This window comes from Buteo buteo, chromosome Z, assembly GCF_964188355.1.
Source record: "Buteo buteo chromosome Z, bButBut1.hap1.1, whole genome shotgun sequence".
Classification (NCBI taxonomy): domain Eukaryota; kingdom Metazoa; phylum Chordata; class Aves; order Accipitriformes; family Accipitridae; genus Buteo; species Buteo buteo.
Window position 1 is genome coordinate 68,747,318 of NC_134204.1, and position 22,405 is coordinate 68,769,722.

General features: G+C 35.6%; 1 protein-coding gene across 3 annotated transcripts in view; it reads right to left on the bottom strand.

Moving 5' to 3' along the window:
- HSD17B4 (hydroxysteroid 17-beta dehydrogenase 4) overlaps positions 1-22,405 on the bottom strand; it is a 67,093-nt gene that overhangs the window by 19,550 nt on the left and 25,138 nt on the right. For all 3 annotated transcript variants that reach the window (XM_075021029.1, XM_075021031.1, XM_075021030.1), the window contains exons 12-18: positions 22,072-22,178; positions 21,152-21,385; positions 20,652-20,703; positions 19,316-19,387; positions 17,699-17,802; positions 13,784-13,849; positions 2,350-2,419 (exon numbers count right to left, since the gene is read on the bottom strand). In XM_075021029.1, the coding sequence (XP_074877130.1) occupies positions 2,350-2,419; positions 13,784-13,849; positions 17,699-17,802; positions 19,316-19,387; positions 20,652-20,703; positions 21,152-21,385; positions 22,072-22,178 (705 nt within the window). The remainder of the gene's footprint in view (positions 1-2,349; positions 2,420-13,783; positions 13,850-17,698; positions 17,803-19,315; positions 19,388-20,651; positions 20,704-21,151; positions 21,386-22,071; positions 22,179-22,405) is intronic.

Consider the following 22,405-nt stretch of genomic DNA (forward strand, 5'->3'; position numbering starts at 1 on the left):
AGGAGAAAGTCTAGCTTGCAGAGAATCAGGAGATGTAGAAGAAGAAGAAACGACCTTCAAGACAGAGACAAAAAAGCCACTAGGACTCAATGCTGGGAAAGATGGGAATTCTGAGACATGGCCCAAAGGGAAGACAAGACTAGCAGGAGTAAGGATGAGAAACAGAAATTTTGACTCATTAAGTTAGGAGAAGAAATGTGGCATGAGGACAGGCTAAAATGAACATGAGTCTGTTTTCTTGCTGCAAGTATTCCACTCTGATCATTCTGCCATTTCTTTCCTGTAAAATATTTGAATATACACACTTTTAATAGCACTTTCTTTTTTGTATGCTTGTACAGAGTATTTCTGAAAGCAGAAAGATATGGTACAGTCAATTTTAAACCAGATTACTGGCATTATTGTAACAATATCAGTATTCAGTATCTCTCTTACAGAATGTTATAGTGACATTTAGCTCTTTAAAAGCTTAGCTCAATTCACCATACAAGAACCAAAACCCACCACTATTTTCAGAACTCAGAAACAGACAAATATATACAGTCATATTCTCCCCAGTATTTTCTTTATAAAACTTATGCATACTCAAAGAAAAATCCATAAGGCAATCAAGTTACTTTTTATCTAGACTAAAATGAAAACAAAATCAATGTTGCTTTCACTTTCTAGTATCTTGGAAATACTCACAAGCTACAGGAATAAAGGTACAAGAATATAAACAGGTGTTTTCATGTAGTATATCTCCTCTGAAACATTACCCACAGGAAGACTTAACAATAACCCTGGAACAACCTAGGCACATTACCCTAAATGCTTACTTCCAGTGCACACTGGTGAGAGCCAGTCAAAGAGAACATTTACAGGGATTAAAGACAAGAAAGTGTGTGAATATGTGCAAAGAAAAAAAGCTTTTGTATAACTAGAAGAAATACTTGTGGAATATCTCTACAGTAATTTTCTTCTTTGTTTGAACTTCCATTTAGTATAGGTATTTGAGTATGAGGCTGCCACAGTTCCAAAATCCAGTGCAGCAGTTTTCTGTTCAAAGAGACTACCTCACCTACAGAGTTAATTTCATTTTTCACTGTGTCTAAGTGCCAGTGCTCTTTGTGTGAGCAGGTAGAAGATTTCTACTCCTCTTCTTTTGTAAGGTTTTCATAGGATTACCATCATTATTTTAAACACTGGGGTTTCAATTATAAACATGTATTTTTCTCCTCCAGCTCTTCAAGAGTAATTGGGTGATTCCCTTGAAATATTTATCCAAAATCATCAGCTGAACAAACAGAATGGTTTAATAAACGGGGGAAATCTCTTTATGGACTCTGGTATTTGATTATCATTATTTATTAATACAAATTTACATAGAATTATACAAAACAGAGTTAACCAAACAATTAGTATGTATTTATGAAAGGAGACAATTTGTGGAAGTATGTTAAGTGTGATCTGAACAAGGAAGTATAGCTCTGCTCTATTTATCTTGGTAAGAACACCATACAATGAAACTCCTACATTAAAAAGAAGTCACTGGAAAACTGCAGACCAATTATTACAGACCAGTATTTTCATGTAAACTTTATGATGATAACATACATATTCAGGAAAATTTCTTAAGTAAATGAAATTGCTGTCTGCCTGGAGTAATCACACCATACTAATAGCAAGGCCTGAAAAGAACTCAAAAAAATACCTTTAGGACAGAAATTTAAGAAAACAGACCCTTCTTTAGTAATTACATCTCTGCAAGAGTCAGTTAATGTAGCCTACGGTCTGTTGCTTTGGCATGTAGCATTACATAAATGAACAAGCTACCAGCAAGAGGTGCAGTTAGGCAATTTTATAGGAAAGAAATGCTAACCAACTCTCTCTTTCCCACCCTCCTGAGATTTGCTGGGATTGAGAAGACTACACAGTAGCACAAAAAATTCCACTGAGTCCAACATAATCTCTAAATGATATAGATGAAAAGAATTATCTATCAAAGAATTTATGGAATTCCTTCTGAAGCTTTTGATAGTCATTTATTTCTGCTTATGAAACAGAGATTGTAAGGATGGGATAGAGGCAACAAATAAACTCTAAAAGGAAAATGGGGTAGGAGGCAGATTTCCATCGTAGGTTAGGTCCAAGCATCATTCCGCATTCCTAGCTACAAGAAGCAATGCTTTTAAGTGAAGTGCCACACAGAACTTTGAAGACATCTAATGGTGACTCTAAGAACAGCAACAAAAAAGCACTGTTTCTTCCAGCTTGTTAAAGATGTACAGACTAAGTGCAAAAAAGATTAAAAATACATTTACATCATCCTTCATCCAAATATTAATACAATGGCATCCCTCAGCTCACCTCCAAGAGCAGCAAAAGTTGGATCAACATGTAAAGGATTCCAATCCCCACTCAGCCGATATAAGGCAGCCTGCAGAAACAGAGAAAGAAAAATGGAAGGCTAGCTATGCTTGGCAGAAACGAGCAGGAGTCACTCAAAAACTTATGACAGATTAACAAACTTATCACAATCTATTTTACTAGTCCTTAGACAACATACTCTACAATAAAGCAAGTAAAATAGAAGTTAAATATTATTGTGCAGACAAACTGCCAAAGCTCCAGGGAAACGAGCCAACAACTGTGTGTGGTGGTCTTGGTACATAAAAAAATAATACAACTGCTTAATGGGAAGAAAAACCAACATACTCTGCTGACATATAGATCCACCTTCACTAAAATTTGGCAGCAGTGAAATAATGCATTTTCTAGAATTTGTCCATAGGTTCTTCAGCTTGAAGTGTCATTTTAAAGAGTCTTCTCCCATGACAGATTCATCCACAGTTTTTAAAAAAATTATGTATGAAAACTTTTTTCAAAACACACACACACTACCATGCTTTTTCAACATTTGAGTCATTTTACAGAGATCAGAAATATCCTTATCCTTCCCTTTTAAGAGTAACATGATTAACTTAATTGTGACACACTTCTTCTCTTAGCAGCCTCATGGGTAGCTGGTCCCAATATTAAAAACAAACAAAACCCCAAAGTAAAAGGCCAAGCTTTCTAGAAGACTTTTGCTTCATGTTGAATATTCTCTTTCACTAGTAAAAAGTAGAGAAATACATATTTATTGTATTGTATACAATATGAATGTGAATAAACCTGTGAAATGATGAAGAATATGGCTACTGTAATTCAGTTTTCTGTCTGTGTGGCCTTAGCATTTTCATTATCAAACCTTATATTTGCTGTATGAGAACAGTGGCCAGCAGTCCATAACACCAGAGGCGTGACAAGCCAACCTGTGCATCTTTCTGGAATAAAAACTTATTCCCTGGTCATCAGATTCCAGTGAAATCCAGTGACTAACTGATTGTGGAGTACTCTCTCGTACGACATTCCCATAAGTACAGAGAAAATAAGTGTATCCTGTTAACCAACAGGTGTGAAGATTTCAATAATTTAGTTGTTTTATATGATAGCATATACAAATTGAACATGAATTTAATTGAAAAGAGCTTTTAAATTGAAAACAAATTTTATTTTAATCGAGCACATTATTGGCCTTTGGAACTCCTTATCGCTAAACATTTTCTCCCAGGGTTTTGGACTGGGATTGTATAAAGTGGTATGTGTTTATCCAAATGAGGGTAAACTGCACTAAATTCTGCTTGGGGGAAAGAAGCAAACAGATTTCTCAAAGGGAAGGGAAAAAAAAGAAAGATTGCCCAAAATAATTATTTTCTGATATACCTCTAACACCACTTCATTTATCAAATCTGAAGCAAAGGACAGTGTAACTAAAGAGGTTCTGAATTCATAATATCATTTTAATCCATAATCCATTTGTTTTATTCTTAATGTTAATATTCAGGTCCATTTCCTCAAGTATATACAGCTTTCACACTAGGCTCTAATTCTCCTTTCTTTGTTCTGGTAGCCCTCAATCAACACAGCAAGTGTCTCAGTTACGGTGGAATGTAGAAGAGCTGGTCGCTGCTCTTCTCTGTGAGCATTGGATACGCACATTAAAAAGGGCAAGAAGAAAATCCTAAACTGCACCAGAGTTAAGCATGCAATCTTAGAAAGACAAGTACTAAGCTAATACTTCTCCATGGCTGCTTACATTGTTGTTTACTCTTTTTGAAACACTTTTCCTTTTGAAAACAAAGACGTATCAGTAAGATGGCATCACTGGATCTGAAATTTCTAACTGTAATTCTACTTTTGCCCAAAACATACATTTATAACTTTTTTTGTAATTATCTTCGAATTGATCCTATGAATTCTTAGGAAAATAGTAAAGACTGGTAAATAGTAAAGTTACTAAAATAAGACTACAGTTCAGATGGATCTGAGTTTGACCTTCCAAAAGGAACAAAGGAGAGGGCAAATACTTTGCTGAAGGAACAGATAACCTTAAATTAATCTTATAGCATCACCAAGAAGTAGAAATAGCTAAGATATCTCACCTGGTGAGAACAATAAAGTGAAGATGTCCTGAAGGCAGTATCCTCCAGTGCCAGGACTCTTCAGCAAGCAATCTATGAGCCAAATCAAGTTCAAAAGAGCACACCAAATGGACTGCAAATGATCCCACACCACAGAGGCCATTCGATAGGGGGCACCCAAGGAGTGTGTGGTGAAACACACTACCCAAGTGCTGGTTGAGTGTGGAACAGGGAAGCAAACTGAAGTAATGCAAATATTTACACTCTACTACACCACTAAGGCAGCTGAAGTGAAGTCATGAGTGGGAAGAGAAAGCTGGAAATGGGCTAACGATTACCATCCACGGAGAGCACCTGCTTCCCTCATTTACTGTTCTCTCTTATCTCAGTTCTCACACAAATAGAAGAAAAACAGGGAACTAAGAGTGCCACCACACTCCCACTTACACACATAAAAAACCCACAGCAGCAGGGGTTCAGAGAACATGCACATGCTGCTCTTCTGACTTGCTGTGTCTTCATTTGCCCCCACTCTTCCTCTGAGTAGTTGTTAAAACTGTGTTTTCCCTGTCCTAAGGTGGAGATGAGCAGCCCTGATGTACCACTAGCTTCTTTGCTAAGAGCTGTCTAAGGCCTTAATGCTACCAATATCAAAGTTATAACACTATGAAAGAGACTTTTCATGAGGAACAGACCCTTAGTTCCTTTTTTAAAAAAAAAATGAAAAACTGACAATTTCAAGATTTGCTCTTGACAGAATTCTACAGAGTATCACCCTTCATCACTAAAGTTTTCTTTCAAAAGTCTGAAGTCTAACAGCAAATCTCTACTCTTGAGAACCAGAAAATCAAAACTGCCAGATGTGAAATAATTAAATAGTTAAATAACTTTTTAACTAAATTAAAAATTTAAGGTCTCACTTTCATTCTTCCATTAATTTGAATTTTTACAAAAGCTGTCAGGAGGCTATTTTAAGAAGAAGCTGTTGTAATACATTTTAATTGAAACTAAGTAACATTTAGTTGTAGTACTGGAAAATTTATTTATGTATGATAAAAAAAGACAAATTTCTGTTTTAAGCTCAAATCTCAACTTAAATCTAGCAATGCAGCTGTTGCTCACTAAAGATGTAAAAAGAACTAGCCATTTATTTGAGGTGATAATAAGCACTACTTGGGAGACAATACTTCTACCAAATGCTTTTAAAAATTACTGCAGTAAAAAATACTTGTCCTTCACTAACAAAATAAATGTAACATTTAGGAAATAATTAGGCTCAGAGAATTAAATGTGATCAATGTATGTAACTAAAAGTCTGATACATGAATATGGGAGACAATGCTTGTCTTTTTGTACTTTCAACAACTAGAGTAGCACTGGTCACAGCTAGAAAACATGTAGGCTGAATTGAATAAAACAGTTACCCAGCAGGTTATTTCAGATTCAGTGCAGCCAAGTCAGATCTGCCAACAAACTTCTTTTCATTTACCACAGTCTTTGGTATTACTTCATCATATAAATTACATTCCATATGAGAACAGAATTGTTTTAAAGTCTTGTTGGCTCTACTTTCTATATTCCTCGAATAATGACATTTCCTGAAGTTTTGAGTGATAGCATTAAAAAAAAATAATGGTGCATCCTTGGAGGATGACAACAGTCAATTGATGTGGGGCATTAGATTGAAGTCAGTCATAATATGTTTAGATTGTTCTCCAATTAATAACACAAACTGTCAAGTCTCATTTCCTAACAATTTAAGAGTTCTGCCAGACCACAAAAGAAAAGGCGATATCCAACCTGTCTGTGCCAATTTTTCAATCTTGCCTGCAGACTGCAATAAAGGTCAGTGGTAAAGCTAATGAAAAAGGAAGCCAACTATCCATATGTTTTCCTTTCTAACTGGGGAGAAAAAAAGCACTTCCCAAAAGCTTGTTTTACGAAGTATTTGTATATGTATACATGTACATATGTGTGTGTACATGTATGTAAGTATACTTTACCTAACAGCTTAAGTACAAGCAAGCAGTCAAGTAATCTCATGAAGAAAAAAGAGCCACAAATCTCTTCTACACATTTCAGTGAGCTCTGACTTACATTAAGAACAATGAATGTTTCCAGTTAAACTGGCAGTACTGATGCTTCAAGGGCTCAAATATAGCACAGTACTTAAGTAATTCACTGTACTTAAAATTAAGCAGCTACTCTGAGATCCCCATTTGCCATATCTTCATTTTTAACTAATTTCCTCTGTAAGGCTAAGGAGAGATATTGGGAAGGAGCAATTGGTAGAAACCAACACACAGAAAGATAAAAGGGTTTATTTGTTCCTCCAGATAACTATTTTTCTCAAAGTAGGCTTACATGGAAAATAAACAAAATAGTTTAAGTTGCTCATAATAGTTTCCAATGCCTAAATATATTTTGTGGAAACCTGGATCATACATGATTCTATTTTTTAACAAGACTGTAGTTAATAGAAATGTACAGTTTCCTGGACTACCTTAGATTTGCAATTATATGTTCTTAATGGTCTGGACTATCCAAACACTACCTATTCCCTAAATACCTTTGACTCCCTCAAGAATAAGAACTACTAAAATGTCCAATTAAGATACCTTCACATACACAGTTATAAACAAGAATATATATAATAGGTATAAAACAGCACCACATCTTTTCTCCTTCCCCATCCTATATTATTCATGTCTTTACTGTTTATCTCTACCACATATTTTTCAAATTTAAAATCAACTTATATATTCTGGCACAGGCTTCACAGAACATTAGCCATTTTCCAGCAGCATGGCAAATCTGCAAGAAGCCTTTCCTTTAACAGTGCCTCTCTTAATCAAAAAGAACAAACCACTTTGGTCTGGGGAACTTCAAATGGAATAACAATTTTTATATCCTTTACTAAGACATGCATAGATAAAGGGAGGAAACAAGATGAAGAGCATCTTGTTTAAACAAAATGACTGCCAGGCTAGTACCTTTTCTTCTTTAATCGTTTTGCCACACAAAATGCTAGTATAATCCAGGCCCTCAACTATTTTTTAAAATTGCCATGACTAGAGAATCATATTCTGATCTTCCCAACAGGAATAAACCGGGGAGGTGAGGGGTGGGCACTGGGGGACTCTGTGTGTGTGTATAAATCTTGAAATTAGCATCATAACATGAAACAAACTTTTAAAGTAATTACTATTACAAATGCTCACTCACTATAAAATTTCAAGGGTTCTCAGAGTATCATCTGCATACTGAAATCTCTAGACAAATTAGGAAAACATTATCAAATCCTTCCAATAGCTTCACATCCCTTTGTTTTGCTTGTATCACCCTTTGTTGTTAAGCACTTTTTTTCTGGCATGCTCACCATATCTGTGAACCTACTGCAGCACTTCATTTTCTCTACCATGAAACAAATTACTTAAGCTACAAACAGAAAAAAAAAATCACCTGAGGCTCTCAGGAGGTTCTCTAGTACTTTCTCTGAAGTTAATTTAAATTTACATGTTTTCAGGCAATGCTGTACTACAATCTTGACAAAGCAGGACATAAAAAAAATAATTGTCCTGTAACCATATTTTCTCCATCCATGCACATGTTTTCATCCCCTTCTCTCTCACATGACTTTATTGCACTCATTCAAAAAATGACCTTAAATCAAAACAATCACCTTCCTAAAACTTTTTTCTTCTAATCTGTTCAAATTAAGGATAAAATCTCTCCAAAGAAGCAAACATAAGGTGGAAAAAACCAACTTTTTTTTTCCATATAATGTTAATGATTACTTATTCTATCTATGCATGTGTTCTCTAAAAACACACACAAATATTTGCATATGCTTAAAATGAAAACACAAATGAAATCTGTGTAGAATAAAAGATGACTTTCCACAGGTAAGTATCCACATCCCAATTACACAGAAGCTTGTAAAGGTCTTATCACACCATCCTCAAAGAAAGCACTGACTCATAGTACTGAACCTGTTGACAACAGGCAGAAAATATTTTACACTAGGTTTTAGTTTAATAATTCATTAGGCTGTTAAATGTTTCCCATGCACCTCTTTCCTTCCAAGATGTCTTTTTAATAAGTATTTACAGCAAAGTCCACTCTTTTACAACAAACTAGATCTAAGCATAATGGTCTTCACAACTGTTTCTTGCTACATTAAGAACCACAATCTTAGCTGAACTTGACATAGTGAAAAACTAAACTTGCATACCTAGACAGCAGCAGTAGGAGCAAGAGCATTGCAGGACTGAAAAAGACTCAGGAAGGGAAGGACACTCCTGCAGTCTGCTGATGACACTACTCAAAACACAGCAGGTGCCAATTATTTTCTCCTTCTTTCAGAGAAAATGGAAAAGGACTGTATTTTAGAAAAAACTCAAACCACTAAAAAAGCAGCAATTTCTTCACACCCTGTCAGTCAATGCTTGATCTATACCTGGAACAGAAGGCTTTACATAGCTTGTATATTTTAAATCCTATCAGATTAATCTAGGTATGAATTTACTGAATCTCTCTAAAAATCTCTGAATAAGTAAAGAATCATTATATTCCCTACATTGGCTTTATTTTTAATGCTGCTCACTGTATCATATTCTCAAAAATCACCATCAGATGCTATACACTACTCCTTTAAACACTCTCTGTACAATTAAAATGCCTCAAACATTTATAAACATCCTTACTTTACAGACTGGAAACTGTAAGACAGCAGAAAAGGTCATAATTGTCAGCAGCACAAACCAATTCCAGCTCTGTAATTTAACATTTGAAGGCCTAATTCTTCAAAGCACATCACATTTTCAAAGTACACTGTACAAGTTCAGAACAGAGCTCCTATGAATTTCAGTTTCAGCCTGTGATGCTCAGACACCATCCTGCTAGTCTGACTCCCAGATTTCATCATCTCATCCTCTCCTATGAGCCATTGATTAAGGAGCACCCATGTCTGAGTACTTTGGGATATCCGGGTAACAGTTGCCCACAGACCATAAGAATTTTATGGACAAAGCAAGAAAAATCTGTTGTCGAAGAACTGCAGCTCCAACCAGTCACTAACTATGAGATCATTTTCCTCTCATTACTCCTTCTCAGAACACAACTTCTTGCAACAAGTAACATTGGAAAACTGACTTCCTACATTATCTCAATTCATGCATAAAGCCCTCTCTTTGCCTGTGGAAGGAGTTCTTGAAGGAGGGAACAAACACACCATTTATGCCTGCATCACTGAAAACTGTATCATAAAGCATTGCACGCAAAGGGGATTAAGACTACAAACGAAGGAAGCTTTATTTGGAATTTTTATCTTTTTAGAGACTCTGCAACATTTAAAACATTATCGTAGTTTTTCCAAATGAAAGCAACTTAAAAATGACAGAGTATCAAAAAGCTGTTCCTCCAACAGATCAGTATCAGTCTCGGTTTCATTGGCTCTAAAAAGGAATTTTAAAATGCTTGAAAGCAAGGATGGCCAATTTTCCTGACACTGGAAACCACAGAGCAAAAGTATCATGTGCATGAGATACCCAAGTTGCATGGAAAAGTAGCTCTGGCAGAAAATCACATGTCATAGCTCACATGACACTGCTCTGCAGAGACTTATAGGGGGCACAGCTGCATGTAGACAGCTGGTCCCAAAGCATGGTAGGCTGAGACACCGTGTTTTTCAAAATCTATCTAAATGGTCTTTTCTACCTCTTTGTCATGACTATTTCTCCCTATCAATGTAAGTAACAAACACACAGAGTTAGAATTTAAAGAAACAGAATGCTTTAGTGAAATACAGGACACTGTTGCAAGGAAAGAAATTTTTCAACTGGCAACCATTTCTTAAAATTATTAGACATTTTACTGACATGAGCTGAGATTAACAAAAACTTGGAAGTCTTGCAAACTCCACATGTTACAGCTCTATTTTTTCCATACAGGCAAACAGGACAGGTAGCTTTCAGATGAAAGCAGGAAGAGACATGGAATAATAAAGCTGAACCAACTTCTTGAAGAATTCCATTTTATGGGCTACTGTTATACTGCTTATTTATTGTCACAACATTGTGTATTCTGAATATTAATTCTGATATTTGAAGATAGAGAACAGTTTATTTCTTGGGAGGCAACCTGCACAGTATCAGAATGCTGTCAGTTTTTCCACAAGCAAACAAAAAAAAAAACCACAGAAAGCCTCCAACAAACTGAAGACTCCGTATTTGTTTCCTTCCTCAAAAGTGACCTGCATCATTGGGACATCATCCACTTTAAATACCCACTGCAGCTTATTTTGTGTGTCATCAGAAAATTAATTCCCAAGAAAACAACATATTTGGGAAGGGACTGAAAAGAAAACTCTACAGAGACAAAACTCTCCAGACATACAGGTCATTCACTGCCTGTGGTTCTTAATTGCATTGGGAACCATTCAGCTAAATCTGTTTGTTTGATTAATTCAAACCCCTGGTTTGAAAATCGACAGGACAAGAGTAGCTTGGTGATACTGAAACTCTGTAACTACGTTAACCATTCCCTACAGGGCTGAAATTGAATGATTCATTTCATGCTAAATGGCTAATAGTCAAACATCCTCTAGACTTCTTGATCTTCTGTCAAAAGGTCTATTTTATTCAAAAGATTTATGGCAGTATATCTAGTAAAGCATAGCTCAGGTTACAGAGAGACAACAAGCTAGAAAAATATCACAGCATATGCACATCTCTACAGTGCAAGCTGGAAAAAATGTCACCTAGTTCTTTGCAGAAAAATTCATGAACACACAGAAGAAGTATTTTATGTTCTTCTTCAGCAGGATGCAAATTTTAAGCCTTAAAGCCTTTTAGAAGGTCAGATACTTCTAAATTTTTCTTAACCATTTTTCATCTTTAAGCAGCTTACACCATGGTACTGCAACTCATTCATAAGCACTGGTTGGTGTTTAAAGAACTTCTCAGGAATGGGTACAGATTTGAAACATTTATTATACTGCCTGCTATTAGTCTTTGATACCACTAACTAAAAGGATTAGTTTGTTCTGTCAATGGTCACTGGCATAACACAATCATTTTTCAAGGAACTGTAGGTGGCTGTACCCTCCACTCTGCTGAATACATGGTGAAGGGCAAAAATGGTTATTAGCCCTCTGTGCATCCTCCTGTTTGAAAACATGTGAAAAACATTCTTCCTCTTGGAAAAACTTAACCCAGGGTAGTTGAGTTAGAACTGAATGTAACTTTCAAGATAACCACAGTCATTGACTTCTGTAAAAGACAGGAGTCATCACTGTAGACATTTTTAAAATATGCATGATGGTCTACTTATCAGAATTTCATTACATGATCATCTTATGAAAAGTTAAGCGGGAAAAATGCTAATTATGAAAAGCAGTTTAGACATGTAACTGTGGTAACACAAGAACTGAGTGGTGAATGTCACAACTATCATTGAAAATTAATACAGTTCAAGATAACTCAAATGCCGTCTGCAAACTGACTCTTTCAGTCTGTCTCATACTCTATACTAATTCAATAGCTGAGTGGCAACAGTCATTTCTGCCAACACCTTTTTCATTTAAACACGAAGAAAAAAAAATTTCAGAAACTCTGACGCAATTTGTGTGCCAGCTTCCATTTTCAGAAGGCATTTTAGGCAGTTATGTGTCATTCCACAGACACATAAATGTAAAATCTTGCTAACATTTTCCCAAGCTGTCCTTCACATGAAAGTCTGTATTCCTGCCCATAAAGTTCCCAAGTTCTACACATTTCCCCTCCTGTACACATGCATCATCACTTAAGCACAGATGCTACTGAATAATTTGGCAGATAAGCATTCTTGCGATTCTCAAAGTCCGCTGGCTGTGGCTCCTGCAATATCTAATTGGAGAAGAATTCTCTTTATAGTTCCACCTGTCACAGTAGATCTTAAAATAAAACAAGTGTGGTGGCCACTCTGTGCCACTTCGTTTATTTCCAAAACCCAATTTTGCAGTAGCAAAGCTTCCCAGCTTCTGCGTTATAAGGTCACTAGCAGCTTCTTTTGTCTCATGAACTTAGCATTTTGTACACAGTAACAATTCTAGATGTAAGAGTTTAAGGCTCAGAAACTAAGATTACCGTATGAACAATGGGACCATAAATGTCATCTGAAAATTGATGGACCTGGAATCAATTCCAATATAATCACACAGAGGAGCATCTGAACTAGGTTTCCAACATGCAAAGTAAATACTTCTAACTACTGGGCCATTACGGTGGCTGTACCTTGTCTAACAAAGTGCCAGCTGCTAGAGAACACGTTGCACTACATTTAACCACCTCCTAGGAAAACAGTACTCTTTCACCATTCCCTGCTCCTTGCTTACCTTGCCAACTTTCGATGAAGCCTATTCTGAAGAATTAGACATCAGTACCTCCTAGACCAATGCTGTGAATTTTAGGATGCAGCAAGTACATCAGTGATAGAAACAGAAATGGTGATCTAGGCTCTCTTTGCTGGTTTAAGTAGGTAGGGCTAACTTGGACCTCAAGCACATGAATCAGCTGGATGAGACTTAAATTGAATTCGTATATAATCAGAGGCTAAGCAGACATCACTGTTACCACTGTTCAGCTGACGCTCAACATTTTAATTGCAACTCCAAAAGCTACAGCCTCCTGCCAGGACTAAGTTGCTTTTGAAAATAATACTCAGTGTCTTAATACTCGTAGCTCCAGACTTTCCTGTCCTATTTGTCTGACACCTGCATATGTTTACCTTCAGTGGAGAATATATTTATTTATTTATTTATTCAGGTTTTTTCCTATGGAAAGTAGATGCCAGTGAACCAGTGGGACTGTGGACAGATGGAAACACACTTGGACAGACATCTGTCAGTATTTCAGCTTTCCCTGACTACTACTGCTAATATAAAAATTTAACTTTTTCAAAACTGTGAACTTTAAGCACTTTTTTTTGGTCACAATGTGCTTGCTTGCACAATTTGTTGTAAATGTCATAGATTTTGAACCTCTTTTTTTTAACTACAACAGAATACAAATGTTTATTTCCTCCTTATATGCAGAATTTTGTAATAAATTATTATAAAATTGCATCAGCCCTATGAAAAGAATGTTTTAGATAGTACATTGAACACAGTCATAACTTAACCTAGCACAAATTTTAGCTTCACATTATAAATATACACACACACACATATATACACCAAAATATACATATATAAATACCTGAGGTATATCAGAAAATTTGAACTATTAGTGAACATCATATAAGACTGCTTTCTCCAAACAAAACAAACACTTCCACACCTAGAGCATACAAAACTTTACCTGATCAGCTGTTGTGACATCAGAAATTACAGCATCAGGGGGTCTTTTGGGTGGATTCACTGTTACCTAAAGAAAAGCAGTAGTATTAATATTTCACTGCAAAAATCTTTTATTCATACCCATGTCAGAATATGTGGGGTATGTATAAAAAGAAACAGCATTTACAAAGCTGTTACGGTTCCTCCTACCCTTTCTACATTTAAAGACAAACAGAAAAAGATATTTAGGCCAGAAAAAGTCTCTTATCAAGGTTAGCTTTACAAAGATAGTGATCCTGAGGCATCAGATCTGGCTAACAGTTACATATTATAGCTGACCAGTTTGATTACATTTGTTCCAAACTATGCAAAAAAGCTCAATCAAGAATTATTCACTCAGATAAAATAGTTGTCTCATAGAACATTAGTGTTTTGGAACACAGAAATGAAAATGAAGCTTTTAAAATAATACTTTAAAAAGCTCAATGGGGTACAAATTTACTACCTCTCCAATGGACTACATCACTTTTGGCCTTTAAGACCTTCCAGCTCTTTTTTTGGTTTGCACTTTTTTCTTTTGTTTTTGCAATTACATGCTGCATACTATGCCCCACATCATTGTAAAAAAGCTGTTCCTTGTGCAATCTACAGCTTCACTGTTTAGTTTTGAAGATAGAAACTTTACCAACAGACTGTCAGAGAACATCCTAGACCATGATAAACACAAAGAACACCATAACCAATTCAATACTATTAGAATAGCTGAAATTTCCCCCCCCCCCCTTGGGTTTTCAAAACAAATTAAAAAAACAAAGAGAAACTGACATAAGCTCTAAAATGAAACAAAGTAACTTGACTCTCACCTGTAGTAATTCTACTTAATCTTAGTTTGTGTAAACTCTTTACCAAAGAAAAGAGAAATTAAAAGAAACTGAGTGCTGTGTAGTTTCACATTTAATAACAGCAAAGCCACCTTCCTGTTTATTAACAGCAGAGCAAACCTACCTCTTGCATGGAAGACTTGATAACATCACTCCTGCTTTTGTCACTTCAGAGAACCGTAATGGACCTACACATTAATCAGTTTGATAACAAGGACACTACCTAACATGCTTTCAAAACAAGAACGGCTTGCCAATCCATTTCCAGTTGGTTCAAAGAAACTCAACCTGACCTACAAAGCAATTAAGATGTTAAAACTAGCCAACATATGAATAATTAAGGAAACCCCTCTGCCAGTAGGGCAAGAAAACCCCAACTCAAGAGCAGAGACATGATTTACACAATGTGTTGCTCACCATAGACCTCAACTTGGAAATTTGTTTTCCTTAGTTTGCAGAGATAATAAATGTGCAAAATGACAAACAGACACATTATAAAATATGTCTGATCAGCTTGGGATTTCTTTTTGGCACAGAGGAATGTGAAAGTCTTTTTAATTGGGAAGGATTGCAAAGACAAAGCTGGAAAATTCATGGTTTGAAACTGGCCTCTTGTGTGCAGAGGCCTCTGTTGAATTTGCTATCACTGTGTTGTCTTAACTAGACTACATTTTGTTTTCTTCTATCACAAGAAGGACTGCTGCCTGAAACGGGTATTCTTTATGTTTCAAAATGTAAAATCATTTATATAGCATTCTCATACCTCACTAAATACAGTGAAGAAGCTGCAGTTGCCTAAAGTGCAATGTTTAACTAAAAAATGTCTAGGCACTACACCGGACTCACTGATGTCACCACTATAGATTAGCAACATTTCCTTTGAACCACTATTTTTTTTTTTACATGCACTATTAGAAAATCTGATTACAGAAGAATTAAGGATTCCATCAAGGACCTTTATACACTGTCTGCAACAATGCTCTGTGAATTTTTTCTACTACAAAGAGGCTTTTCCCATTTCTCTTTGAAGCAGCAGGCATTTCAAGATTTGATTTTAAAGTTATGTATGGGAAAACTTCTATACAATTAATACAGATTTAAGTCAAAAAAACCTGTAAGTTTACATCCAAAAATCCCAAAGAACATTACATACAGTATTACAGAGCTACAAAACCTAGGTATTTCATTATAAGTTTTCAAAAATACTGAGCTTAAAATAGCCTTTATTCAATTGACTGTTTACTACTGTAGTGCCTCAAGGCTCTAGTTCACAATAACCACAGTCATAGCTGGTGCTACCCTTAAACATAGTATTGAAGTAGACAACAGTTATATGTCAGGCACCTGAATAGCAACTTCATGCATTTGGACATACACACTACGCGTTCATTGACATCGTTTGTCATTTGCTAACTCACTCTCAAAATGCAGGAGTTCTACTCCACTGGAAGTGAGAAACTATAATGCTACTTCTCTCTTTTCTTCTTTATGCTTTCCAAGCCTGTTTCATGCAAACACATAGATGTATAAAGAGCTACACCTAGAGATCTCTTCCAGCAATTGCAAGTTCAAATGTAAGACCACACATCTGAGTACTTCTCAGATTTTTACTAAGCTAGTCTTTTTACTAGAGCAACATATTGCAATATTAACATACTATCATACCTATTAGCACAAATTTAACACATGAAAAACAAGTTACTAAACTAAACATGAACACTCTTTGTATACATACACATGAGATTATCACTAAATATCAATTTATTTTTAAGTATAAATAGCCCTCTCTACTCCTTTAAACAGAACCAAAGAAAATCTCTGAGGTAGAACAGCAGAACACACTGTAATGCTCAACTGATGACACACAGACCATGTATTCCCAATTGGAAATGTGAGCACTGAGGCAGAAATTGAAATGTGATCATGACAGCAGAGCTGAGACAGGTTTAAATCAGGATTCAGTTATGAGTCTAGTTGGCATAATCCAACAGCTCAATAGTAGGCTCCTAGACAAAGTATCTAAAAATCTCAATTTCTTTGTCACTCTCCTTGCTGCCCATGCTAAAACAAGAGCGGCCAAAAAATCTGCTCTTAAAGCTACATATAAAAGAGGTAAAGCTCCCCAAATCTACTTGAGAAAACCAAGACTTACAAATAAAAGCCACTTCTCTGTTCTTGTTCTGAACTAAGAGGTCTCTCAAACTATTTCAGACCAAAAGTAGATTGAGAAAACAAAACCTTTCCCAAGATAGGTTATAACAAGAAATTAGTAACTTTCCTCATCTGTTCATTTATGCAAAGTGTGATTGGGAGTAACTAAGTACATAAAATCAAAACATATAAAGTTTCTTTAGTTTGCAAAGCTTGTATTTGGGTTTCATGAAACCAAGAGTCAATAAGACTGTTGCCAAATTGGACAGTTGAACTGATACCATCTTCCATCTGATCTACAGAAGTAGGATTTTAAGGAATTTAGCACAGCCCAAAGTACAACATGTAGCAGATTTTACCACTTCTATAGAATTAATCAGGTCAAACTGGGTCCGATTACAGCCTGCTACACTGTCGACTTCAAAAGACCCTCTTCTGAAAGATCTAATATGAATCCTCTAGAGGAGCATTCTGTCCACATCATCATGCATTTTATATGAATTTCAATTTTATTTTAACTTCAGACATAATTTTCTAATTCCAAGTCCACAGAATTTAGATTCTAAACACTTTCCAGAGAATCCCCTATTCTGTTTTCCATTACAATATTCCATACCTGTAATTTCAAGTATTTAGATGTAGGAATAGCTCATCAATTGCATGTTCAGCAATTCACTTTCCTCCCTAATTGTCAAAAAAACCCATTGGTTTCCCACGCCCTGAACAGTACCTTTTAACTCAGGCTCTTGAATGAACCGAAGTATTTAAATTCCATTTGAGTTTGTACCGTCACACTGCTCAAATGATAGTTTATTCTTCATAGTTGATATAGCAAATATTTTTCTTGCAGTGCTGACAGAAGTTTTTATGTGCTTTTTTTCAAATATAAATATGCGTCAATTTACCTTGGCCTTTTCTGATGTTCGTTTTCCACCAAATCCTCCAGCTCCAACAAAAAACAAAGAGAACTGATTATAACACACTAGGTCCTTTCCACAATAGGTATTCACTGAAAGACAACAAGAGGAAGGTCATATATTGTCTTTGATCTCCTTTTTCATACAGCTAGCATGTGTTGTAACAAGAGAAAAGTTCAGCTTCAAACATGACAAAGCTCATTCTAATAACTGAAAGGATAATGGTCACACTTTCATGTTGCACTGTTCAAGTTAATTCCTGACTAGTGAAAACTAATGATCTGTTTCAAATAACATTATAATGGATTATATCTATATGAAAGCATTAAAATTAAAAAATGAGCTATCAAAACGCTGACGACATTCAAGGTGCTAAAAATATTTGACAACAGAGTGCTGAAATTAGTATTTATTTCAGCATCTCACACTGTATTACCAATTTATTTAAATATGACAGAATTGTGCCATAAAATATGATGTATTAGAAGCTGTTAAGAATCCCTAGTGTGTAAAGCACATTACCAACTCATACCAAAAGCAGTACTAATACCTTGTATGAAAAGAGCTCCAGAGCAAGCTTTAGTTTAAGGTTACCTGTTCCTTCTTTTGAAGAAGTTAAACTTCTTACACTGAATCAAGATTCAGCTTCCTATTTCCAGTTCATGCCTATTCCACTCCCTTACACCTTAGACTGAAATTTACAGTATTGTTAGTAATGTTGATTTCCAGTTCTGGAAGAAATGTAAAACCTACTAAGACTCTGCTCACAAAAAGAACTTCTGCATGTTGCAGAAACAGACAGGATTAATATTAGCCTGGTATAGAAGTGAAACACAACTAGGAGGAACAAAGGGACAGTAACTGCCTTTTTACAATTTTATCTGTACACTGAAGGAATAAAAATTCGAGAGTGTTTATTGATTCACTGCCTGTTAACCTACTTTTGCACTCCAATTTCCGAAGGAACCTTGGTATAACCACACCTAGAGATATCAAAGTTCTGAAAATGACAACTTATCAACTTCTGGAGACATTCTGATCTTTTAACTTGGACACAAGCGGAAGGAAATGGGGCTTTGTTTTGTTTTGTTTAGAAAAGAATAATGTAGACATAAAAAAAGAACACAGGACATACTCTTAAAGATGGCTGCTTTGCAGATGAGTCTACACAACACAACATACACATATGACTGACCCTTGCAAAACCACCCCACAAAACACACGCACACGTGTGCACGCCCCCCCCCTTGCTGAAGGGTGGCAGAATCTAAAATGTCTGCCTTCAAACAGGACTAAGTCTTATTATTAAAGAACTTTGTTCAGTTTGCACAGTGCACTATTCTACCTACATAGGAAAAACCAAAACCTTCTCTGAAATCTTTTTCCAAAGAGAGTGTTCTTATTTCAGTACGTTAATTGCCCAAGAACAATTACATTATATAATTACAAAGCTATTGCTAATTAGCTCATTTCTCAGCTCTCATTGAAATTTAATAAGCTAACAGTCTTTACTGTGGAAAGGCTGGCAGTTATTGGTACAGCTCGTTAAAAACTGAGCCTGTCAAATTTTACTGCATCCCCTTCAAAAATTGCAAACCTTCTTACCATCTATAAGCAAGACCGCTCCTGATCCTTTGTCAAGAATATCGGCAATGGTTGAAACTGAAGTTAATTGCCCTGTAAGAAAAGAAGAACACATACATATTGTAAGGTTAAGTCCACAGATCACTCTTTACACTTTCTTACTAACAATAGTAATAATGGTAACAATAATCATAGTAATAGTCATAGTAATCACAATCATCATTATTATAATAAAAGTGTCTGGGAATCTTTGCAAATCTTGGTTTGCATATGTGAGGAATTATTTTTTTTTAAGTGTTTTTTTTTTTTTTAATAGAAACTTGCTACAGTTTATGTATTCAGAGCTAAATACAAATCACATTTCAGACTCAAACACATCACTAACTTCAAAGATAGCTCCACTCACTTAAGGATTGTCCACAAATTTCAAGAGGGCTGAGACATCTACAGTTCTACAGAAGAGAAGGTCAGGTCAGGGTGAGGGCCTGGGCCTGTGGGTTTATGAAGTTTGTCTCTAAAGAGGTTATTGCTCTAGAGAGATATCTAACCATATATGTTTATATAATCAGCCTATGGAATGAAAAATAAAAATCTTTATGAAGTCCTGGCAATCCCTTATTAATTATCAGACTTCTTTGAAGTTAATATAACTTTCACACATCTCCTTTTTTTTTCAACAAGAAATTATGCCATTTATCTGTGGCTTTCAAGATTTTTTCTCCCTTCTTCACTCTGGAAAAGTTAATTTTTAAAAACTACTAACGAAGAAACCCAGACACATGCATGCATATCCTGAATGAGTCTAATGAGCACCTCTCAAGTGTTGTAATCTGGGAAAACACAGCTATCTGTGAAAAGAGCTTGCTACTGTAGCAACTAATACATTGAGAATTTTGACAGGAAGAGAAGTAATTGGTTTTTAGCCTCCTCATCAAGATTTCCATTCTTCCTTTACATACACAATTTAAATCTTACCCTCTTACAGGCACACAGATGCAACCAATGTTGAAGAATTTTAGGTAAACATCCCAAAAGTTCTATGATACAACCTTACAGAAAGAATTAAAAGTTCTGCTAGTTAGTATCAAATTATATGAGTAATACACCAGCATGTAGTGTATTTGCTTATTACCTCAAAGATGATGCATGAGTTTACTAAGTACACTATAGAAAAGCAACACCTGATCCCAAGAATTCCTTTAATAATGCAACAGGTTGCCTCCTTCTCCCCTGCCTCTTGTAAAAAGAATATGCAAAAAATCCAACTGGAAACAGAGCTTCCCTATTTCCATTTATAATATAGCTACAGGAACTGTTGTCATAGTGAAAAGTGAATCAGCAACACAAAAGGACTGACCTGAGGTTGGTAATGGTTTATACAGTTCCAGATAATGCTCACCATGCAGCATCTATGTAAAGAAAGGCAGCACTATAACAACAATCAGTATATTCTGCATCTTCCCCCATCACAATTGCAAGGAAATATACAGTTATTTTAGAAAGTGTTCAGAACAAGCAAATAAAAAACACAACACCACAAGCTTTTTGTTTTGATTTTCCAATTTCATCCCCAAAGGAAAATATTTACAAAGAAATTTTTAAAGTTTTGTGGTTTAATAAAAGCATAGTGAATACAAATTAAAATTTAACAAAAAATTGATCGTTCATACCATCTTAGGAAAACACAGGTTATACAAGTGAAGTAAACGAATAATTTCTTAGGATGTAAGAATACAATACACTGAATTTTCCTTTTTGAGAATAAAGGGAACTTATTAATGTTATAAACATACTAATTAATTTCACTTTAGAGTTACATAAAGCACAAACAAAATTAGATACTTAACTCTTCCATACCTTTGCAAGATCAATATTTAGTCCTGGAAGAGCAGGAATACCATCAAACATTGAAGTCTGAGCAGGAATTACTCCAAAGGTAGGTAAACAGCAGAAGTCTTCACTTCCTTCAAACAGAAATTTTAGATGATCTGGATCCTTAGTTGACATTCCCACACCAAGGGCATATAGAATAGGCTCTAAGTGTGTATATTTATACACATTGGTAGCCAATTCCCGGCCAACAATGCTTGCCTGGAAATTAAAAGTCAATATAAAATGAAACTTTGTAATAGTTAATATTGTACTTGCATTCTGTCTGTAATTCTCATATCAAAAAAATTCATGTTTGAGCATTTTTTTATAATCACATGTAAACATAAAGTATGCGTAATAAATATATCATAAAATATTAATGTATTTGTTGCAGTACAAGCAACCCTAATGTAGTGCATTATATCTTGCTGTGAGCAATTCAAGAATTAAGTAGTATAACTTCATGCAGCTCCACTCCCAGGAATGCGTAAGAATTTTTCTAAAACAAACCACGAATGAAATAACTGACACTATAGTAAGAATGAAACGAGGAAAAAATATCTATTTATAGAGAAGGAGCCAGAGCAAAACCACGTTTTCCAAGAAGACCCATCCCCTGCCCCTCTTCTGAACAATAGCCTAACTAAAGAAGCTTACTGAACTTAACTAGTACTTGCATCCTACATTATTCAGTCTATTTAGCCTTAAGTTTTCCCATCATCAATAAGAAAAATAAAGAGTAGAGTCTGGAGACGTTTCTTATTCTCCTTCCTCACTTCAGAGTTTAAAACCCACCTTTCTTTCTGCAGACAGCAAGACAGAGTAGAAGCTGATCAGCAACACAAGTCTCTCTGCTCAAGGTTTTCACCTAACTTGGAGTGCATCTGGTAAACAGAGGTACTTACCGTGTCAACAGATGAAGAAACCACTGATTCAGAGCTTGCTGAGTTCATAGAAACATTCCCTTGAGACTCTATCTGACTTAGAGCATCATTCAATACACTTATGGACTCTAGAGAAAGGAATTGAAAGAAATCACTTATAAATAGCTGTAAATGAGACATTCCAGTTACACACACAACAAACATGCTCGCAAATGAGATTCAGCCTGGTACTTCTCAATTCATTTTTAAACACAATAAATATACATCTGCAAATTGAGCACAGTGCTGCATTTTACAGGTATCTACACAACAGTTGATACTAAGTGATCTCTACATCAGTTCCATCAGTTCTGCA